Source organism: Ahaetulla prasina, chromosome 11 (assembly GCF_028640845.1).
Source record: "Ahaetulla prasina isolate Xishuangbanna chromosome 11, ASM2864084v1, whole genome shotgun sequence".
Lineage (NCBI taxonomy): Eukaryota > Metazoa > Chordata > Lepidosauria > Squamata > Colubridae > Ahaetulla > Ahaetulla prasina.
In genome coordinates this window covers 28426983-28449107 of record NC_080549.1, presented here as the reverse complement: position 1 = coordinate 28449107, position 22125 = coordinate 28426983, and the positions used below count along the sequence as shown (strand labels likewise).

Sequence of the window (22125 nt, the reverse complement as noted above, 5' to 3'; positions counted from 1 at the left end):
GGAGGTGGGGGGCAGGTCTCTACCAAAAGAAAATGTGCTGAGAAAATTGGATGGACAGTTGTTGTCCAGACAGTTGTCAGAAATCAATACTGACTCAGAAGCAGAAGATGAGGATAGGAAGGAAGGGAAGGGAAGGGAAGGGAAGGAAAGGAAGGAAGGAAGGAAGGAAGGAAGGAAGGAAGGAAGGAAGGAAGGAAGGAAGGAAGGGGGCAAACAGATTTGAACATCAGGTAGAACAAAGTAAACAAAAATACACCAATTCCAAATGCTGCTTTCTGCAAATAAAAGTGTTTCTCAAGTGTTTTTTAACTGTTCATCATAACTTCATCAGACTTGATAGATCGGCAGAACGCTAGTAATGTATAATTAAAAGATTTTGTTGACAGTCATTTTAGCTTGGATGTCACTTCAAAAATAATAAATGTACTTCTTTGTGTAATTTAACAACAGTTATTTTTTTTGGTATCTACCTGCATAACTCATTCATTTGCAGTCGCTTTTGTTATTATAAAAGGTGTGTTTTTCAGATGTTTGAGAGAGGCCACCTTTCCCAAACAGAGGAGTAAAGGGGAGTTTGGTTATTCCTGGCTTTGTGTTCTAAAACGTTTCCTTTTGCTGGCCGTGTCTTGGGTGGCAACTGGCATCTCTTTTTCCTGACTGGGTGCAGTCTCACAGCTGTGTAATGTGGCAGAAGTTCAGCAGGTGAAGTTGTTCTCATCCTGAGACTGCAGCTCTTGCAGCAATTCGCTCTCCCCTCTGGCTGCTGGGGACAGAGATGGGCGCACTGGATTGCAACAGGATCCCTGCCTTTTGTTCCTGCAACCACAGAATCGTATCTCACCATGGTAGAGTTGCAAGGGTCCTCTAATCCAATCAATCTGCAGGAAACTCAATTTGGGGCAGAGCTCTCCAATCTTGCGCCTTCCAAATGTGTTGGAACTTGAGTTCCATAATCCTCAGCTACTTTGTTAATTATGATGCGTGGAGAGCACAGGAGCTGTAATCAAAGGGGAAAACTTGTCACCCTGTGTCCCATCCAAAGAGGCAATTCAGAAGGTTTTATTATTATTATTTGTTTTCTCTTTACATACAATATGTGCTTAATGAACAGTGCACTGTCTGGGTCAATTTGTTTACATAATAATACTTATTAAATTCCTAATTTCTACCTCTTTTATCCAGCCATTGATAAAATAAGTCCCAAGTTTGAAAATATTCTGTGTCTTTTTCTTTTATTTTCAGTGTTAATCTGTCCATTTCTGCACAGTCCAATATTTTTTTAATTATATGTTCTTCCATGGGTGTTTCCTTCCTTTTCCAATGTTGTGCAAATACAATTATTGCTTCTGTTAAAACATGCAATATCAAATATACATTTCCTTTATCATATTTTTCTGGTATTAATGGCTAACAAAAATAATTCTGGCTTACAATCTATATGCTGTCTTTTAACATTTTTTTCTAACCATGTATGCACCTTCATCCAACGTTTTTTTGCTTTTGGGCACATCCACCATAGATGATAACATATGCCCGGTTTTTTATTACATTTCCAACATTTGGTAGACATATTTTTAAACATTTTTGCTAGCCTCATCGGTGATAGGTGCCAGGTAGTTCAGAAGGTTTGAGGCAGCTTCCCAGATTGCTAACTCTCAGTTCTGAATTCAGTTCTTCTGTAGTTGGAGTTGTAACATACCTTATGTATGGTCTTGATTCCCAAACTCATAGTGGGTTGTGGAACTCATCCCAAGACTCAAAAGAGAATTTCTGTGCAAAGTCATTTACCCAACATAAACTAGTATGGTTTGAATTTATGGCTTCCAGCTGGAAGGTGTTGGCAAAGACTCTGGTGGAGTTTGCCACTCTAAGTAGGAAATTGAACAGCGACATGACTGTGGCTATTGAGGAAATCGAGCCCCAGGTGGGGAAAGAGAGAGACGTTTCATGCCTCGTGTGATACTAGGACCCTGTATTCCTTCTCACAATACCAAAATTAAAGAATTCCAATTGCAAGAAGTGCTGCTGATTAAGATGGTTTGAAAGGGGCTGCAGCTCTATTTCCTTGTTAGTGGCCTTCTTGGGAGTTGGCCCTTCAGGAGCCCAAGCTTCTTTCTGATCCATCAGACACTTTCAGAAAACTGGGTATTGCTTTTAAGCATATTCTCCCATCAAGATCATCCTGTTCAGTCAATGAAACGGTTATCACATCATTCTCTCATCTCCTTCTTAATGCTTCTTTTTCCCCTTTTAGATCTATTCTGGGCCGCCTGAAGACAATGCTGCACCCCCTGTTCCACCTCCCCGGGTAGCCACTCGAAGGCATAAGCCCATCACCATTTCCAAGCGCCCCCTAAGAGAGAGACCCCTCTTCTTTGGAGGGTCTGTGGAAGAAAGCGAAGGTGGGTTCTTTTGTTCCCAGTCTCCTCGTAGCACAAATCCTCCCATCGGTAGAGGCTGGAGCGTCATTAGGATCAAGTTCTAATGGTTTTGGGTCAAGGGGTGGATGCCATTATATCTCCTGATGTGCCAAACGAGGTATGGCATTTTTAGACTAATAGAAGAGAAATTAAACTTGGTGTTAACTTGCAACAGTTATTGAAAAGGAAATTGTCATCCCAGTCTACCTGACAAAAAGTTTTTGGAACTTTGAAGCAGTTATGAACTCTGGTTTCTCACGCAACAGATCCAGAATGTGGCTGCCATAATTTCACCATAAGGCCAGAGGACATTGGTCTTGCTGGCTTGCCTGGACTTTGGGTTTGTGGCAATGATGAGATGGAAAACTGAATGTCTGAATGGACTCCTGTGTTGTTTTGGTTTGCGCTTGGAGCAAAGAGACCCTGGCACCAGGGCTCCAAGATCCAACGCATTGTTAATTTCCAACACTCGCTGTGAGGATTGTTCTGTTCTTCTGGGAACAGCAGCCGGTGACCACTTGAATTGTCACTTTGTAAAGGGAACTGGAGATTTCCAATCTGAGCCTCTTTTCCTGACCAAACCGGTACTCTCTGTTCTTCAACACTCAAGTATTTCAAAGGCCCATTAGCTCCTTCAGAAGTCTGAAGCTGTAGGAGAACATTGTCCTCAGGGTGATTGGGGAGGGGCTTGGAATAATCATGCTGACAGCCAGCACTGGGGTTTGTGCTGCAGTTTTGCTAGCGGAAGAGGGAAGAGAGCCAGAACACGCAAGCATCTTAAACATCACATGTGCAAGAGTTGGGCGTTGCAGTACTTGCCCTCTTGGGGGGGTGGGGTGGGGCTCCGAGGGTAATTGAAGCCAGTGATCCTACTGGCTGGATGCAAGCTGATCCAGAACAACCTAGGGTCGAGGTGTTGCAGCCTTTCGGAATGATGGCTCTCCCTTCAGCCGACCGGATTGGATTGGGCAAAAATGAATTTGAACTTACTCATACCTTCTTCCTTCCTGGCAGCAGCTCCTGAAAACCATCTCCTCCAATCCTACTAACAGTGCAGAGGGCGTATTGCCATCACCTTAGAGCTAAATAAAAGCACGCCCTGAAGCCCCCAAGCCCTATAAATATATTTCCTATTTATTACAGTCATTCTTGCTGTTCCTTATACTAATACTAATTATAAAGTTATGTATTTGGAGAAAATACTTAAGGAGTCCTTTTTAACACTAACAGGGAAATCTATTTCCATGGCAATATTGACGTAGACATTTTTTGAGTGGATTAATTTCAGGCGATTGAAAGGCGGACATTCTTTCACACACACACACACACCCAAATCTTCATTGTCCTTGCTGACATGGCCATCTCCTCCTGGAAGTGGACCGTTCATGTACGACCTGTAGGCTCAGAAAAGGTTCCTGGTGGCCAGAATTCTTTGAGTTGGGTTTTCCCTTTCAGATTGCCAGCCGAATAGCTTGAGAGTCAGTATCCAGGTTCAGTAGAAAGTATCAGACGCAATCAGGATAGATGGACAGATTAATAAGATACAGTTGCAGAGACATGAAATGAAAAATCAAGAAATTTGCTATCAGCTGGATTTCAGAACGTCAGTGGGAGCGCACGGCTTCCATTGTTGTCTATGGAGAGCTTCCCTCCATTTCTGACTTGCCTGGATGCCCTAAGAACTAACCATCTGTTGTTTTTGCTCTAGAAGAGGACAGCTGTGGCCTGACCCCAAATGGTATAATTGCTGCCATTGGCCCTGATATTCCAAAGCCGTTCCAGCGTAGCCGACCGCAGAGGCCGGGAGAACTGGATCCAGGAAGGCCCAGCCCAGAGAACCGTGGAACTGGGGAACCCTGTGCAGAGGTGGATGTAGGAAAGCTGGTGTCCAGGCTCCAAGAAGGAGGAGCAAAACTCTCCAGTAAATCTGCCAACAGCATCGGGCCAACTCCCAATTCCCTGAAGGCTTCCAACCTACACCCCAAGAAGCCTGCTCCAAGGCCTGGGGCTGGCTGCAAAGAAGGTGAGCCTCTTGGGTTGGTTAGGAAATCACATTGTGGTATGATTGTTTTATTTAAGGCAGGGATATAGTCAGTATGGTGGGATATGTAAAACTACAATATAATTCCTCATTTCAAGTCTGAAACTCCCCAAAATAAGCATTGTAGCTATATGTGTCCTTGCTCAAACAAAGAAAGCCCCTTGATTTTAGGGCTGAGCAGTTGGAATACATGAAGCCATAAGAAGACCAGGACACCAAACTGGGCCACCATCTTTATCAACGGAAAGAAGGGTGTGTGTGTGTGTGTGTGTGTGTGTGTGTTTGTGTTTGAGACAGGATAGCAGTCTTCCAATATTTGAGGGGCTGCCCCAAAGAAGAGGGGGTCAAATTATTCTCCAAAGCACCAAAAGGCAGGTCAAGCAACAATGGATGGAAACTCATCAGGGAGTGGAATTAAGGAGGAATATCCTGACAGCTAGAACAGTTAACCAGTGGAACAGCTTGCCTTCAGAAGTTCACAGGTAGTCCTGGATTTACTGTTTAGTGACTGTTCAGTTACAATGGCACTGAAAAAAGTGATTTATGACTGTTTTTCACAGTTACGACCTTTGCAGCATCCCCATGATCGTGTGATCAAAATTCAAATGCTTGGCAACTGACTCATATGTATGACCATTGCTGTGTCCCAAGGTCACGTGATCTCCTTTTGCGAGCTTCTGACAAGCAAAGTCAATGGGGAAACCAGATTCACTCAACAACTGGGTTACTAACTTATCAACAGCAGTGATTCACTTAACAACTGAGGCAAGAAAGGTTGTAAAATGGGACAAAACTCACTTAACAAATGTCTTGCTTAGCAACAGAAATTTTGGGCTCAATTGTGGTTGTAAATTGAGGGTTACCTGTACTCCAACACTGAGGTTTTTAAGAAGAGACCGGACAGTCACTTGTCTGAAATGGTTTAGGGTTTCCTGTTTGACCAGGGGGTTGGACCTCCAAGGTCCCTTCCAATTCTCTTATTCTGTAATTTAATTTGTACCACACCTTTCTACTTTGGTGAGAACTCAAGAAAGCTAGGGTAATAAAATCTAAAAGAAAACAAAGCATTACAAACGTATATCAAAATTAGTAAGAGAAGCTCTGAATCATCTTACTTAAACATCTGGGTTTTTGCTGAGGGAACGGGCCCCTGTTGCTGTTTTCAGGAGCACGTGATCTGCATCCTTGGGAAATGGTTTGTTCCTGCATGCCAGAGGGACAGCGAGGACTTTTTCAAGAGAGCTTTCTCTGCAGATGTTAACAGCTGGACAGGTTCCTTCTGGGAGAAGGGTCCATTAGCATTTAGGACTCTGAAGATAAATACAGATGTAAAACAATGCTTAATAAGCATTTGGAACTGGCATAAGTATTTCAGAACAGGCTTCACGTAATCTCTGTATTTTGCACCAGTTACCAATTTAGCAACTGCATTTTGTTTGAATTATAATTTCCGGATTCCCTTCCAGTCATCAAGACAAGACGTGAACTACTGTAAATGTCACCAGTCCCAGCTGGTTGAGGGAGGTTCATGGGTGGCACAGCAGCCTGCCTGGGGCAACCCTGGGCAAGCGCAGGGGCTGAAGTTCCAAGCCACACCCCCAGCTGAGGTGGGGGGGAGTACAGCTGAGCCTTAATTTGCAGATGCCTTTCTTATTTAACTTGGGACTCTCCATCTGGCAGCATTCAAGGACGCGGAGAGTTTCCTTTGAGTTGGAGAGGAAGAACTCCAGCGGCATCTTCAGGGACTGTTTGTAACCTGCAAGATGGCAACACACACGCACACATATACACACACACGTCCCTGAAGCCTCCTGGTGCCTCCTTTTCACATTCATGCAGATTTTGAGGAGCAACGGGAAATAAATGAGACAATATTGAGTCTCAAATTGTTGTCATGGAATTGATGCATGTTGGTCAACCCACAACCCCTTTCTTGTAGACTCCTTCCATTTTTTCACATGGGGAGCAGCTTTGCCAAGCCTTGCCCTTTCCTAGTTTATTATTTATTCAATTTGTTTGCCACTCATCTCACCCCAAGGTGACGCTTACAATGTTAAAAATAATAAAATTATACAAGAACATGTACGCTATATAATAAGAATAAAACACTATACAAATACTTTAACTAAAAGATGGGGAGGTGGGATCTGTAGTTAATCTATCAACCACCTCCAGTGTGATGGTCACCCGCTGAAGGCCCGGCCAAGTGTCAGAGCTAGGACTTCAGTCCCTTGCAGAAGGTCAGGAGATTGGGTGCTGGCCTTATTCTGGGGGGCAAGATGTTCCCAAGGGCCCTTCTGGAACCCACCAGCTGGAACTCCCCGTCTGACGGGCCCCAGGGCATGTCTACTCTGCCGGCATGGGTGGCGGGGACCACTCCCAGTTGAATGAGATGGTTCCTGAAGTAACCTGGACTCTTGCCATGAAGAGCTTTGAAGGTGATAACCGACACCTTGCATTATTTAGCACGTGCTCTTCATTCCTTGAGGTGTGTATCCTTTAAGGCAGTGGTTCCCAACCAGTGTGCCGCGGCACTAAGGGGTGCCGTGAGATCTTTTGAGGGTGCCGGGAACTTTTGAGCTACGGAGATTTTAAATATCTATTTCCTTATAAGGGTGCCGGGAACTTTTGAAAGGCTTTCCAAGGGTGCCTCAAACAAGAAAAGGTTGTGCCTCAAACAAGAAAAGGTTGGGAACCACTGCTTTAAGGTGTCCAACTGTAGTTTTCCAGCCAATCTGCCCACCTGTCACGTTGCATCACAGTGTGCACAGAAAACAGTGAGAGAACTATAAGAGTCCTTGTTATGTGTCACATAATTCTTCTCTTCTAAGCTCAACAAATGCTGTAAATGGCTAGGCAGCCCCACCAGTAGATCAGAAATCAACTCCAGAGGAAGGTTAAAACTACTTTTATTGAAATGGCTCTGCTAACGGAATCTTGCGGGTCTGACTAGGAATTATGAATTACATCCCCCCCCCCAATGAATTAGGGAGGTGTCTGGCTAAGCACTTCCAAAGGATGTCCGTCTCTTGTGGATTTAAGCCATGTTTTTCTCTTCATCGCTTTGGTAAACGACTTGATTGGTCTCTCTCAAGGTCATCTTCTTTACCCTCTACACCACATCTGCAAAACCTCCAGCCACGTTCGTAAAAAAAAAATACTTAAGATGGCATACATTTTACAATCCCACAAGAATTTGGTCGCATTTGTATTTGTGTGTTACTGGCATTCAGGATCTGCATGAAAAGATGGCTGGTCTGTGCCATAGGGATGAATGTGCTCCTGGTCTCCGCTTCCTTTCCTGAAGGCCAGACATTGAATCAGGACAGAGGGAGACAGGCAGCTGCAAGGCCCCTCGGGGTTCCTCTCAACCTGCCCACCATTCCTCACACTCCCTGGAACTACTGGTCACATTACACACTCAGGCTGTAACTAGATCCCATTTTTTCATTGTCCACCAGTTTGTTTGTTTTTTGAGTCATTTCTTTTTTATTTTCATTATTTCTTTAAAATATCCTGTGCAAACTGCCATCAAGGGTAAAGCCATAACAAGAAAACCTCCATTGTACAAACACAAAATCATTATTACACAATAAAAGGACAAAATCACTGCAAACTATAAAAAACACTGTAAAAGTATCATAAAAACAGCAGGAGCAGTGAAGAAGAACAAAGTAGGAACTATTAAACAGCATCCAACTCGGTGTGACATCATTAAGACAGATTGCAGAACTAGGTTAAGCAGAACATGGCTTATTTCATACAAACTCTGATGGAGTCACACATATTGATCAGGTGATGTAAAACTACATGATTTGCATCACGGGTCTTGATATTTCATCACAGCCATGGTCGTCATGCATCAACATAAGATAAATTGTTAAGAAAAGCTATAGAGGGCATGTTTGTAGCTGTCTCAAATTCAATAGACAGAATTTCTACCACAGTTAAAAATCTTCTGGTGTACAATTGTTCGAATATCCTGAAATGCTGAGGACTAAAACAAATTCAGATAATCTATTTTCAACTGTTAAGTCAATTACAAATTGTTCATAGTTTGGATTGAAAATACAATGTAGCTCCATTGTTTGCATTTCTGTATTTTGAATTTTTGTAGCTCTGCCACAGAAAAGGATTTATTTCATACCTGGTAGCATTCCCAATCTTTCTGTTGTCGGCCACTGTACAATCGTTACTAGAGCTCATTCTGCTTTCTGATGGCAAGAAGTTCAGGCAGCTGCAATAAGACATCATTCTAGTCAGTTGGCACATTTCAAATAATATTTAAAGGGTTCTTTTCAAAACGGAATTTTTGATCAGCTGCTCCTTGGTTTCTTCCTTGCCTTGGGTCACAAGTAGGATTGGGAAATGGCTCTAAGCCCCTGTGCCTATGCTTTTCCCATTAGAATCAGAATACAATTGGAAGGGACCTTGGAGGTCTTCTAGTCCAACCCGCTGCTCATACAGGAGACCCTATACCATTTCTGACAAGTGATAGTCCAGTCTTCCCTTTAAAACCTCCAGTGATGAACCACCCACAACCTCTGAAGGCAAACTGTTCCTCTGGTTAATTGTCCTCACTCTTAGGAAGTTTCTCCTTCATTCCAGGTTGCTTTTCCCCTTGATTAGGTTCTATCTATTGTTTCTTGTCTTGCCTTCTGGTGCTTTGGAAAATAAGTTGACCCCCTCTTCTTTGTGGGAGATCCTTAAAGATGGGAATATGGCTTTCGTGTCACCCATAGTCCTCCTTTTCTCTAGACTAGCCAAACCCAATTCCTGCAACTTTCTTCATATATTTTTGTGTCCAGGCCTTTAATCATCTTAGTTGCTCTTTGCACTTTTTCTAAATGGATGCAGTATTCCAGGTGTGCTTTTACTAAAGATTTATAAAGCTGTATTAAGACTTCATGCCATTTTGAGTCTGTGTCTCTGTTTATACAACCAAGGGTTGTATTAGCTTTTTTGGCTGCTGCCGCACAGGGCTGCCTCCTGTCTAAGTGATCATCCACTGGGACTCCAAGGTATCCCTCTCACAGTAACTGTTTTTGAGCCAGGTTTCGCCTAATATGTACTTGTACCTTTGGTTTTTCCTGCTTAGCTGTAAAACCTTGTTTTTCTCCACTTTACATTCCATGTTATTGGATAGGGCTCATTGCTCAAGTCTATTTGGATTCTGGACTTGTCTTCTGGGGTGTTGGCTATTCCTGACAGCTTAATGTCATCTGCAAATTTGATGAGTTATATTTATAGTTTTATATTCCTTGCAGATGGTGGGGAATAGAAGGATTTTATGGGTGTGGAGCCTTCTTGGATCTGCTGAAAGGACTGTGTTGTGAAGCTGTGCTTTTTGCAGAATGTTTCCTGCCCTTGCATCTCCACACCCATTTGCACCACTCAGGTGACCCTGAGGACACAGATAAACCTCCAGGTGGCCTCAAGGACCCTCTAAAAGAATGCAAAGGACCAGCTGTCTGCAAGGAGTATAAATCCTTCCATTCCGCACCATCCAGTCAGAGCTGTAGAAGCTTCTTGGATGGTGTTAGATACTGACAGCCTGGTAGTTTTCCCTCTGGTCTGTTCATTTGAGTGGGAAGAATACTCAAACGTGATTGGCTGAACTCCCTGACAGCTCCCGACATAAGGGCAGGCTGTCAGAGAGGCAAGCTGCTGGATTGTAGATAGTTGTCAAATAGAGAGCTGTTGTCTGAAGCCTGTTTTGAGTTTCTTCACTCACCCAATCTAACAGATGAGAAGGGAAACATCTTCAAAGAAAAACCAGAAAGTCCAGTTAACTCTTGAAAAAGCACTTTTGGGACAACCAGGACCTGGATGACTAAGAATCTCCATAGACATTCTTGGTTTTATGGATTTCTGTAGAGATGTAGTGATCTTTTATATATAATCAATCGGTGGTGGCACAGTGGTTAGAGTGCAGTACTGCAGATGACTTTGGCTGTCTGCCGGCTGCCAACAGTTTGGCAGATCAAATCTCACCAGGCTCAAGGTTGACTCAGCCTTCCATCCTTCCGAGGTTGGTAAAATGAGGACTCAGATTGCTGGGAGCAAGTGGCTGACTCTGAAAACCGCTTTGAGAGGACTGGAAAGCATCGTGAAGCGGTATATAAGTCTAAGGGCTATTACTATTGCTATAATGCAACTCCACCTCCTGTTTCGTCTGGCTTTTTTAATAGTTTGTATCCTTCCATCAGTACATTCCAGTCATGTTTCATCCCACCAAGTTTCAGTAATGGCAACTATATGCTGCCTGCCTTCATGTACTAATACCCTGTTTTTTCCCTAAACTTTGAGTGTTTGTGTATAGGCATTTGAGTCCTTTAGGGGTCTTGGGTGTGTTTCTTATATCACCTACCTTGTAACTGGGATTTCCATCCTTCCCATCACTCTCTACTTCATTATGTTTTTCTTTATTTCTTTTTTCTCTTTACTCCTTACTTCCTTATGTGATTGGTTATCTAGTGGTTTTTGCTTGGAATTAGGTTCTAAACAGGGGCGGGTTTCAAAACCCGTCGCTAGCGGTTCGCTTGGGGGCATGCGTGTGAGTGTGTGTGATGCTTCTGCGCATGTGCAGAAGCATCTGGGCGGGTGGGCAGAGCCTCCTGCTGCCACCGCTACTGATTCGCCCGATCCAGGGCAAACCAGTAGTAACCCACCACTGGTTCTAAAGGTTGTAAAGATTGCCCCCTGTTCCACCTCAATTTTAGTTTAAAGTCCTTCTGATAAGATAAGCCAGTCATTTTCCAAATATATTCTTTCCAGTTCTTGTGAAGTTCACTCCATCCCTTGCCAGTCACCCTTCATGTAGGAAATGCATGGTCTAGGAAGCCGAAGTTCTCTTTCTTTCTTTTTTTAATGAAAAAGTTTTACAACAACAATTAAATTTTTCCCCTCCCCTCCCCACTCCCCCCTCCTTCCCCCCTCCCTCCAAAACCCCCCTCCCCCCCCCGACTTCCCGGAGCAAACACAAGGTATACTTCAATAAACAAACAGTCATACATTAAATTTTTAAAATCTAACACAATTATAATCCTTCTCTCTCATAACCTGACTTCTTCCGTTAAAATCAAAAACAACATCCTTCATTCAAAGGCAATCTGAAATTTCTTAATCTGATATTTATTTTGAATATAATCAATCCAAAAAAGTTGAAGTTCTCTTGACCACAGCTGTTTTTAAGCCAGTGGTTCATTTCTAAAATCCTTTGCTCCCTCATTGGAAGTTGGCCTTTTGTTGAAAACACCACTTGAGTTCCTAATTCTTTAACTTTCTTCCCTAGTTGTTTGTAATCTCTTGTTATTGTTTTCAGATTCATTGTTGTGTCATTGGTCCCCACTTGTAGTAGAAGAAAGGGGTAATAATCCTTTAGTAAGGTTCTCAGTTACATCTTTGATTTTTGCTCCAGGGAGACAATATACCTCCCAAGAGGTACCTCGTGACATCTCGTCTGGATTACTGCAATGCTCTCTACATGGGGCTCCCCTTGAGGGGCATCCGGAGGCTTCAGTTAGTCCAGAATGCGGCTGCGCGGGTGATAGAGGGAGCCCCTCGTGGCTCCCGTGTGACACCTATCCTGCGCAGACTGCACTGGCTACCTGTGGCCTTCCGGGTGCGCTTCAAGGTTTTGGTGACCATCTTCAAAGCGCTCCATGGCATAGGGCCGGGCTATTTACGGGACCGCCTACTGCTACCGAATACCGCTCACCGACCCGTGCGCTCTCACAGAGAGGGACTCCTCAGGGTGCCGTCAGCGAGACAGTGTCGTCTGGCGACACCCAGAGGAAGGGCCTTCTCTGTGGGGGCTCCCACCCTCTGGAACGAACTCCCCCCCAGGACTTCGTCAACTTCCGGACCTCCGAACCTTCTGTCGCGAGATTAAAACACACTTATTCATCTGCGCAGGACTGGATTAGATTTTAAATTTGTTGGTTTTTAATGGGTTTTTATCATTTATATTGTTTTTAATAATCTGGCTTATTAGAATAAGTTTTTTAATTGTTATTTTAGTCTGTATTTATATGTTTTACTTGCCTGTGAACCGCCCTGAGTCCCTAGGGAGATAGGGCGGTATATAAATATGAAAAATAAAATAAAAATAAATAAATAAAGATGGACTGTTCAGCCTGCAGACTATAGCTTCTGTTCCCCAAAGAACTGAATCTCCTTATCACCAATATTCGCCTTTTTTCCCCCTTAGGGAAGTCTGGGATACTTTTCTTCCTGTCACAGGAATAATGGGTTGTGCCTCTTTTTTAGAAACTGTTGATGAATGCTCTTTTGTGGGGGTCTGCATATTTTCTTCCATTTCATTCCTGCATTTCAGTTAATATTTTTTCACCCCAGGCGAATATGAGAGCTTTACTAAAGCACGGCTTCCTGGGGAGAAACCAGTCATCACGCGACCTCCAATGCGACCGCCAGATCCTCCCTGCAAGGCTCCTGTGCCACAGAAGGTGGAAGCCAAGGCAGACCTTGGGGGAACAGCAGCAGAAGCCCCCTCCTCAGTGTGAGTAGTGGCAGAAAGTCCAGCCCTCCAGCCAGGTTGGATGGCAACTCTCCCGGCCTCCCTCCCAACGATTGCCATTTGGCTGGGGAATTTGGAAAACTTCAGTGCTCCCCATCTGGAGGACACCCAGTCAAGCAGGGAGCGCATTTCAAGGAAGAATGTTTGCTTCCCACGCCAGAAGCCCTTGAAGTGAAGAGTGGGGTTCTCTGCTGACACCGAAGCCAAAGGCTTCTGGAGCCCCTGTTTAGCCCTCCTAAGGGGGGGCAGGGGGGGCAGGCTTGTATTGCACATCCTCCACTGTTCTCCCACAGGTCCCTCTGTTGTCACCCAGAAAACAACATTTGTGAACTATGAGCTTTCTCCTGAGCTCTGGGGACGTCTCCCTCCACATGGCTGACAGTTGCAGGCCTTCTGGGTAGCTCCTTCAGGCAAGAACTACTAAGTCACACCACTGAAGGCAGGTGGAAGCTTCAGGAGAGCTGGGCACACCCTTCTGACCTGTCAAGTGTACATCACCTTATAGATGTACACACACACACACACACACAGTGTCTCTGAACCTTAGCAGGTTCTGTACCAAGGAGAGTAGATTTTTTACCAGTTAAATCAGCAGTGAGCCACTTGGCCTGTCTGCTGCTTCCTCTCTTTCCTCTCCTGCCTGAGGAGGGGGTGGGGTGGGGATGGGGTGGACTTGCAAGGAAGCCTTACAAAAACAAGGGGTTTCTATGATGGAGGACAGACTGGTTCTCTCCAGTTCTCCTATTTCTGTCAGCTGAACTGCAACAGTTCTGCAATCATAGTGGGGGCTTAACATGAGTTTGTATATCTTTATCCTTGATTATATATATAATAGCTTCTGAGAACTTGTCAAAAACTGCCCTTTCTCCTTTCAAATAGAATTTGGCAGTCATAAGGATTAGAAACCTGGTCCACACATGTGTTCTCTCATATCTATCCAGCCTCAGTTAATGGAAATTTGCTTCTTTGATCTTGGGCTCTTTTTGACCAAGCAGCTGTATTGCTACCACAAAGCAAAGAGGCTGTTTGTGCTGGTTGCTTTTTCAGGGTGGCGTCCAGGGCAAAGTTCTTCGAGACGGCTTCCTTCAGGAGAGGAAGGTAAGAGCAGGAAAAGTTTGCATTCTGAAAAGCTGGTGAATCATGCGGCCTTCTGATTTTGCCCATGGATATTTGGGACATTTATCCCAAATACATCCCCTCTGCATAGAGAGGCGCTTTTTAGATGCCTGAGAGTGGAAAAGACTGGCAGATTTTTGGTGAGATATCTGGGGAAGAGACGGTGAATTGAAGATGGCTCAACTGAGAGTGGAGCCGATGACCACGAATAGACCGGCTCTTCATAATTCCTCTCTGGACAAGGGGAGGATTTGAGATTGCCCACAACTGCTCCAGACAGTTTCTCCTAGCAAGGAAACTGCAAGACGGGGATCTCTGGTGGGTTTGCAACTCTGGGGGATGAGGGAACCTTGTTCAAATCAAAGTTAGCGCTTCACATACTTCCTTTCCTAATCATTTTGGGAAATTGCTTGTTAATTGCTCTTCAGCTATTAGGTGCCTTGGGAATAAAATTACTATTACCAAAAAAAAGAAAAGAAAAGACCTGCCAAATTCTGCCCCCTAAAATGTCCCACTGGCCCCTGAGGGCCTCATGGGTTGCCCAGCTGGCAGTAGAAGAGCTTTTCAGGGCTCTTTTTGTCTTGCTGGCTGGTGGAGGAGATGACCAGGCTGAGCCCAAGGGAGGGGACAAGTGCTTCCCAGTCTCGAGTCCCTCTGTGCCCACAAAAGATCAAAGTCCAGCCCATCTTGAATTCCCCCGTTGACCCTTATCCCCCGCCACTTGGCTTTGATCGTTAGATTCTTGTAGAGCCTGTCAGTATGCAACAAAGCTGAGTTCATTTGAACTGCTCTGGCTTCTGGTTTCCTGCGTTGGACAGCTGGCCTGTTGAGGGGCCGTAACCTCCCTTCCCTGTCACCCCAATTCTTCATCTCCTTTGTAAGGAGAGTCCTTTTCAACTGAAGTTGCCATTGCAGGCTCAGGGTCAGCAGTATTTTCATCATGAGTTATAAAATAATTCTTTTGTTTGATAGTCAATTGAGATTGCTGAATCTTGCAAGTTTGTACCTTCCAGTCTCTTGCAGCCTTCTGGCCTTTGCAAAGATTTCAGGCATTGTTTTTCAGCATTGAATATATCAGGGTGTGTATTGCCAGTCCCTGCGGGTGGGCTGAGCTGACAGAATGGGATCTCCGTGACTTAGGGGGGAATGAGAACTGGGACTCCTTACTCCTAGTCCAGCACTTAAGCCACCACACCACACAGGCCCTCTAGTTAACTCCAATTCAGCCTGGCCGACAGTAGAGATACAGCTGCATTCCTGCTTTCTCCCTGGTCGTTTTCCTTACTGCTTCACTTCTTTTGCAGTTCTTCCTGTCCCCAGGGCAGATCCCCAAATGAGGAGGGATGAAAGGCCCCAGGTAATCCTGCCATTTATTTTCCGATTTCTTAAGAACCCGAATGCTGGAGGTGTTCTGGGCGGGTTGCAGAAACCTCCTGGGGGATTTCCCTCTTGGCTGCAGCTCCAACAAGCCAACTGGTGCGTTGCGTTTTGACATCCTCCACTTTGTTTTACTCCCTGTGTTTCTTTTCTTCCCAGACTTCTGCATGGCTGAGCCTGGATCACGGATTTGCAACACATGGTGTGTGCTCTGTAAATCAGCTATTTCCAACCCCGTCTTTGAGCATGTTGTTGTGAACCTCTTGCATTGTGATAAGAGAAGCAGAGACATTCTTGGGGGGGACAATAGTTCCACCTGCTACTGTAAGTGTTGAAAAAGACAGAGCAACAATCGGGCCTTTTGCTGCTCCTCCTCCTCTCTCACTCCAAGCTCCTCCTCCTCCTCCTCGTCTCCAGAAAGTGCTGCTTTCCCCTTTAAGTGTTCAGAAGCATCGGGAGGTGAGGCCCATCCACCACCTCTGGCCTCTTATGGGGTCCTGCTCGAAGAGCTGCTTCCTGGATCTAGGAACTGGGCTGCAAGCGGCTTCTCTGCCTCAGGAGGTTTCTGACTGGGTGGCTCCAAATGTGTCACATTGTGTTATTTTATTTTATTTTCCTTTTCAAAGACAGATTTTGTGTCAGTGCTGTGTGGAGGGCAGGAGTGGGGTTAACTGTTAACTCATAAGAGGCTGAAAACATTCCCAGTAAGGCCTCCACACCTCTTACTGGTTGTGCTTGCACAGCCGGCAGATGTTCCAGAGAGTGAATGACAGGAGGAAGATTTTTGAAGCCAGATGCTCCACCCCAAAAGGAATGGTGCTGAAACTGGAGCAGAAACCAACTGCGCCCCTCTGCGAGGCTAGTTTCCCCAAAGTCCAAAGCAGCTTCAAGACATTCCAGGTAGTTTTATCTTTTGTTAGACGACATTCCGCTCTTCCACCTTGACTTATTTTCTCCCCAAAGGGCCCTTCCTGCTTGCGGTAGAGTGAGATGAGAGCCTGCATTTAGATCTGCTTTTATTCGACCTGCAGCCAAAGGAAGAAAGAGATGCTTTGGTTGTAGTTGTCTGCTTGCCTGCCTGCACTTGTGTGCATGTCTCTCTGCCTCAGGCGTCTGACAGCTTCTGGCATCTCAGCTGGGATGCTCTTTCGCCAAGCTCCACTTTGGATCCCTGCAGACTCTCTGGACAGCCCCCTCCTCAGGATTCCCCATTCCACAGAGGTTTCAGTTCACCTTGTAAATGTCTCCAAGGACCAAGATAGAAAGCATCCATCTAGCACATTTTAGCCATGCTTTGCAGATACAAGAAATAAATGAACTTTTGAGAGTGGCTCTGGATTGCTAGATTGCTAATTATTTCCACAGAAATCGTCAGAAAATGCCATATTGATATTTAACATGCCTTGAGGGGTGAAGAAAGTGATGTATATGCTTTATTCCTATGTTTTTGTACCGGTGCCATCCAGTGTTCACTTGAACTCCCCAAAGTTGCTGATCAAATAGAGAAGATTGTTCATTCTGTGAAGTCTGAGTTCTTAAGCACCACTATAAGTTGGACAGAATAACTGAAGGTTGATTGAGGGATATGAAAACGCCCACGTCTTCCTGGCAGCCTTGTCAGTCCAATCCTGGAGCCACAGATCTTTGCTCATTGAGTAGTGTGAGGTTGCGGTGACCTCCAGGAAGTCCAGGCGTTGGGCAAACGTCAATTTGTGTCGATCTGTTTTTCCCAGGAATCCATTAATGGATTATGCTGATACCATTGATTTCAACTGTGGGAAATGACTGGGGGGGCATTCAAGATGTGATCGATTCCAGAGAGTAAAAGCTGAGATAGGAAAGGAAGTTCTGAAAGTGAACGTTTGCCATTTCTCTCTGCAGGAAGGGTGGGTACTCAGCTCCCAAACGATGATGTGGTGATCACATCCGAAATGGGTACATTTCTCCTCAAACCTGCTTTTGTCATAAGCTAAAGATGTGCAGCAATTCAGCTCTCTCTGTTTTGTGAATTTAAAGGCACTTAAAGTAATTTCCACCTGGTGTACTTGTCTGGTAAAAGAAGTAGATTACTTGTAATAATGTTTATAAAGTTCCCATGGATTAAACAAATCCACCTGATTACTCTTGACTGTTGTTTTTGAACTTGTGTGAACTTTATTTGTAGAATAGTAAAGTCAGCTTGCAAAACATAACGTGACTGATCACATCCAACATTAGACAGAGGAGCAAGACCACTTGCTCATTGCAAGAGTTGGGGTTAGGGTCACATGCACACGAGTTACAAAAGGTTGCAGTCCACTTACTTGGGAGTTCCCTTAGAGGAGCTGGCCTGTATGCCTTTCCTCTCTGGATTTAATATGGACTCTGTTGCCATGGATGAAAAGCCAACCCATTTGCAGAGGGCCATGTTGGAAAGTTCTGTTGACAAAATCAACCAGTGGTTTGTTTCTTTGCTCCCTCGTTGGATGTTGGCCTTTTGGTGGAAGTATAGATGAAAACACCACTTGTGCTCCTAATTCTTTAACTTTCTTCCCTCGTTGTTCATAACCTCTCATTATTCTTTTCAGATTCATTGTTGTCTCATTGTTGGCTTTCGATACTGTCAACCATGGTATCCTTTTGGACTGACTTATGGAGTTGGAGGCAGGTGGCACACTCACCTCCCTCCTCTGAGGCCGGTCCCAAATGGTGGTAATAGGGGGCAAGGTTGTTTCTTTGTGGGTTTCTTTACTCTCTCCAGTCCCTTTTAACATCTACATGAACCTGCACGAGGCAAGGGATCACCAGTAATCTGATGTTACCCAGCCATGTATCTCCATCCCAGGTGAAGGGAGAGATGCAGTGCCTGAAGGCGGTGGGAGTCTGGCTGGGGAACAGCCCCCTTAAACCAAGCCTGTTTAAGGTGGAGTGGCCGTGGGTGAGACGCTCTGGGTCCAGGAGTTTATCGTCTTTGCTCCTGGATGGGGTTGCACTACAACAGACTGACTTGATGCATAGCTTGGGGGACCTCGTGGACTAAGGGCTCCTGCTGGAAAAGCAGATGGCAGCCGTGGCCAGGAGAGCTTTTGCCCAACTTCGCACTGTATGCCAATTATGCCCCTCCCTGGACAGGGGGGCCCTCTGTTCGGTGACTTGTGCCCTGGTCGTCGCCTGATTGGACTCCTGCAATGCGCTCTACATGGGGCTACCCTTGAAATGGATCCAGAAGTTTCAACCTGTGCAGAACGCAGCTGCGCCAGCTAGACTGGCTGCCCAAAGGCGGCCACATATAGCACCTCTGCTCCGTAAACTGCTCTGGGTGCCAGTTTGGTTCTGGGTCTAATTCAAGGTTTCGGTTATTACCTATAGGACCAGGCTACCTATGGAACCAGATTTGCCTCATCACATCCCCCCTTCCCACTTGATCGGGAAGGGGAGACTGCAGAGCCCTTCAGCCAAGGAATTTCGACTGGTAGGGTCTAGGAAGAGGGCCTTTTCTGCCCCTGCACTGGGGAACATCCTGCCACAGAGGTGAGGAAAGCCCCCAGTCACTTGGCCTTCCACAAGGGGGTCAAAACTGGGTGGGGCACACATGGTCTTACACAACTGTGGGGCTGGTTAGCTCCATGAGACCCCCATGCCTATATCAACAACTCCTAGCCTCCCCAATCTGGAACGCTCAATCTTTTGAAATCTTATAATGTTCTATAGTTTTTTTGAAAAAAAATCTTAAATTATTCTGTTTTTAATGCGAAATTTTATTGATTAAATTATACATCACCCAAAGCCCCTCTCTGAGGGAAACGGGTGGTTAAGAAGTACAAAATATAAGTAAAAATAAATAAGTAAATAAATAAGTAAATAAGTAACCAGGTCAAAAGTGAGACCCGTTCAGACCCATCAGCTGACTGCATTGGCAGCATTTGGGTTGCACGGCTAAGCTAAAGCCGGCATGTTTATTTGTTTATTTGTTTATTCGCGCGGGACTGGCTTAAATTTTAAATTTTTAATATTTTAATAGGGATTGAATTTTAATTTATATTTAATATAAATTTTAGGGGTTTTTAGGTCTAAATGTTTTAAATTTTGCCAGTTATATAATAAGTTTTTTAATCTCTGTTTTAGTTGTAAATTGTTATTGTTTTATATTGGCTGTGAACCGCCCTGAGTCCTTCGGGAGAAGGGCGGTATAAAAATCTAATAAATAATAATAGTAATAATGGAGAAAAGCAAAGCAAAGGTGCCTGGGCAGCCATTGCAAAATGGGTCCTTCCTGCTCCGACCAGCCCTTGGTCAGCCATCTTGCGAAAGGCCTGGCTTCTCCAGGGAAAGTTGGGAAGGACGCCTCCCTGGGGCCGAAGGGGCCACAGGATGCAGGCCTCCAGCTATTGAACCAGTGCTCACCAGCATTAGCCAAGGGTGGGGGAGCATGGGAGCTGAAGCCTAGCAAGGGTCTCCTGAGCTGAGAGAGCTGAGCCGACGCCTAGATTCTCCAAAGACATCTTTGCTCTGCTTACAGTCTGGAGGCGTTTGCTCTCCATTTCAGCCCTCGGGAGATGCCGTTTTCCTGGCCTTTTGGATCTGTGTGACTACAAACCGCTTGCTGCCTCAGCTTCTGATAGGGAGTTGAAAGACGGCCATCACTTTTTTCCACAGGTTGCCATGGTGACAAAGGGAGCCTTGTGGAAAGTCTGCTCTGACCCTTCGATGCTCATCCAGCCGCCACAATGGAAGCTCCGATAGCAACTTGCCAAGCCCCCACCCGCTGCCCTGCGCATAGATTTCAGCAGCGTTGTGATTTGAAAAAAAACCTTTGTCATGGAGCAGTTGCTGAGGAGAAACCATTCTGGACAATATGATGCATGCAGACATGAACGAAGGTTGTTTCATGGCTTGATACAGGCAGAGCATGAGATAACCCGGTCTGCACATGGAGCAGAAGCTTAAATGCAAAAGGCATTTTTCATCTTATGGCAGACAAAACGTCTCCTCTTTGCAGTTTTTGTTTACTGAAAGGAAAGGAAAGCATGCCTGGTTTTAAGGAAATCTTGATGCATTTTTACTTTAAAAAGGACTGAAAACCAGCAACGGCATAGCAGCTTTTCCCCTTACTAAATTTTCCGTTCTTGGTGCTTTCAGTTTTCACCAAGAGTTCCCCAGCATTGCCGGCGCACCAGCGCAGCTCAGACCCAGTCAAACTGAGGCAACCAGAGCCCATCCGAGGGCAGAAAATGCTGGCGAGCAGCACATGGACCCACCTGGATGGGGGGGGAAGGGGGGGGCCTCTGCCGCCTTTCTTTAAGTCCTTGAGGACAGAAAATCATTCCTGTAAAATAGCCCTGTGGCTTCCGTGCCTCATTTAGCACGTCATCCTTCCACACTGCCTGGAAACAGCAACTGGTGTCAAATGAGTGCAAGGAACTGCATCCATTCGTTGTTCCTGAGCTTCCTTCCTTGGAGTGGTTTGGCTTCCTTGCACAATCCCAGGTGCTGCTGCCAACACTCGCCTAATGGCTAAAGACTCACCTAATGGCTGATGAACTGTCCAAGTATGAAGACCTGCCGGAGAAAGCCATGGAATGGGACAACACGCCATGGCCAACTCGCCGTGGGACAACTCGCTCGAGTGGCAGGGAGGAGAGGGGCGGGCCGTGTGTGATGATTCAGCCAGTTTGCCAAACTGCACACAAAGTTAACAACCAGTTTGGCCAAACCAGTGAGAAAATAAGTTCTAAGATGTTGGCAGTGGCATTTCCCCACCCGCACTTTTGTGTCACCAATTAATTTTAATTCTATCCTCTCAGCTAAGTCATTTGTGAAAATGTCAAAGAGCACTGAGCCCATGGTATACTTCTCCTGGATGCAGTGGGTGTGGGGTGGTGGAGGACGATCTTTTGGGACAGAGCTCAGGCCTTCCCACCTTTGTCCAAAGAGATCCCCTCTTGTGCTTTGCAGCCCTGAACTGATGATCGATGAGGTAGGCAAACCTCAAAGTTCTTTTGAGCCTGCTGCATCTTTTTTTTTTTTTTTAGAAAAAAGTTTTATTTTTACAATCATATCAAATATTTCATCCAATGTACAGTTATATACAATTAGTCGGGCTTGCCCAGTCACCACCCCCCTTTTTAACACTCTTCCCTCTTCTACCTTCTTTTACTTTCCAAACCTTCCTCTCCTTCTCTTATCTACATCCTCTCCTCCTTCCACCCTACACTCCTTCTCCCTCTTCTACCCCTCTTCCTTCCTCTTCTCCTCTTTCCTACCTCCTACTCTCTCTTTTCTCCCTCCCCACCGTTCTAAAATGGTAACTGGGCAGACCCGACCCTACATTAATTATATTTATACATCTTCAATAATCCCTGTACATTAACCATCACTCCATATCTAGTCTCAACCCCCCAATTCCCCTCCCCCTTACCCCCCACCCTCCACCCCGACTTCCCAGAACAAAATGCAGGGTATCAAAACTAACAATCATAATCTAAAATAATTCCTACATTATAATCTCTAGTCACTCCACACTTAATCACACTCTCAATTCCCCTCTCCTTCAGAAATATATCTAATACAAAATATTTCCTAAATTTACTCATATGCTATTTGATATTTTTTTATCTGATACTTATTTTGAATATAATCAATCCACATTTTCC

At 45.1% G+C, this 22125-nt stretch overlaps 1 protein-coding gene across 3 annotated transcripts in view; it reads left to right on the top strand.

Annotated features, from left to right (window-relative positions):
* OPHN1 (oligophrenin 1) overlaps positions 1-17611 on the top strand; it is a 123897-nt gene extending 106286 nt beyond the window's left edge. For 2 of the 3 annotated variants that reach the window (XM_058196666.1, XM_058196664.1), the window contains 6 exons: positions 2255-2402; positions 4129-4443; positions 12820-12982; positions 14048-14098; positions 15421-15473; positions 15653-17611. In XM_058196666.1, coding sequence (XP_058052649.1) covers positions 2255-2402; positions 4129-4443; positions 12820-12982; positions 14048-14098; positions 15421-15463 — 720 coding nt within the window. In that variant the 3' untranslated portion in view covers positions 15464-15473; positions 15653-17611. The remainder of the gene's footprint in view (positions 1-2254; positions 2403-4128; positions 4444-12819; positions 12983-14047; positions 14099-15420; positions 15474-15652) is intronic. The other variant, XM_058196665.1, reaches the window with a different exon arrangement.
* The last annotated feature ends 4514 nt before the right edge of the window (positions 17612-22125 follow it).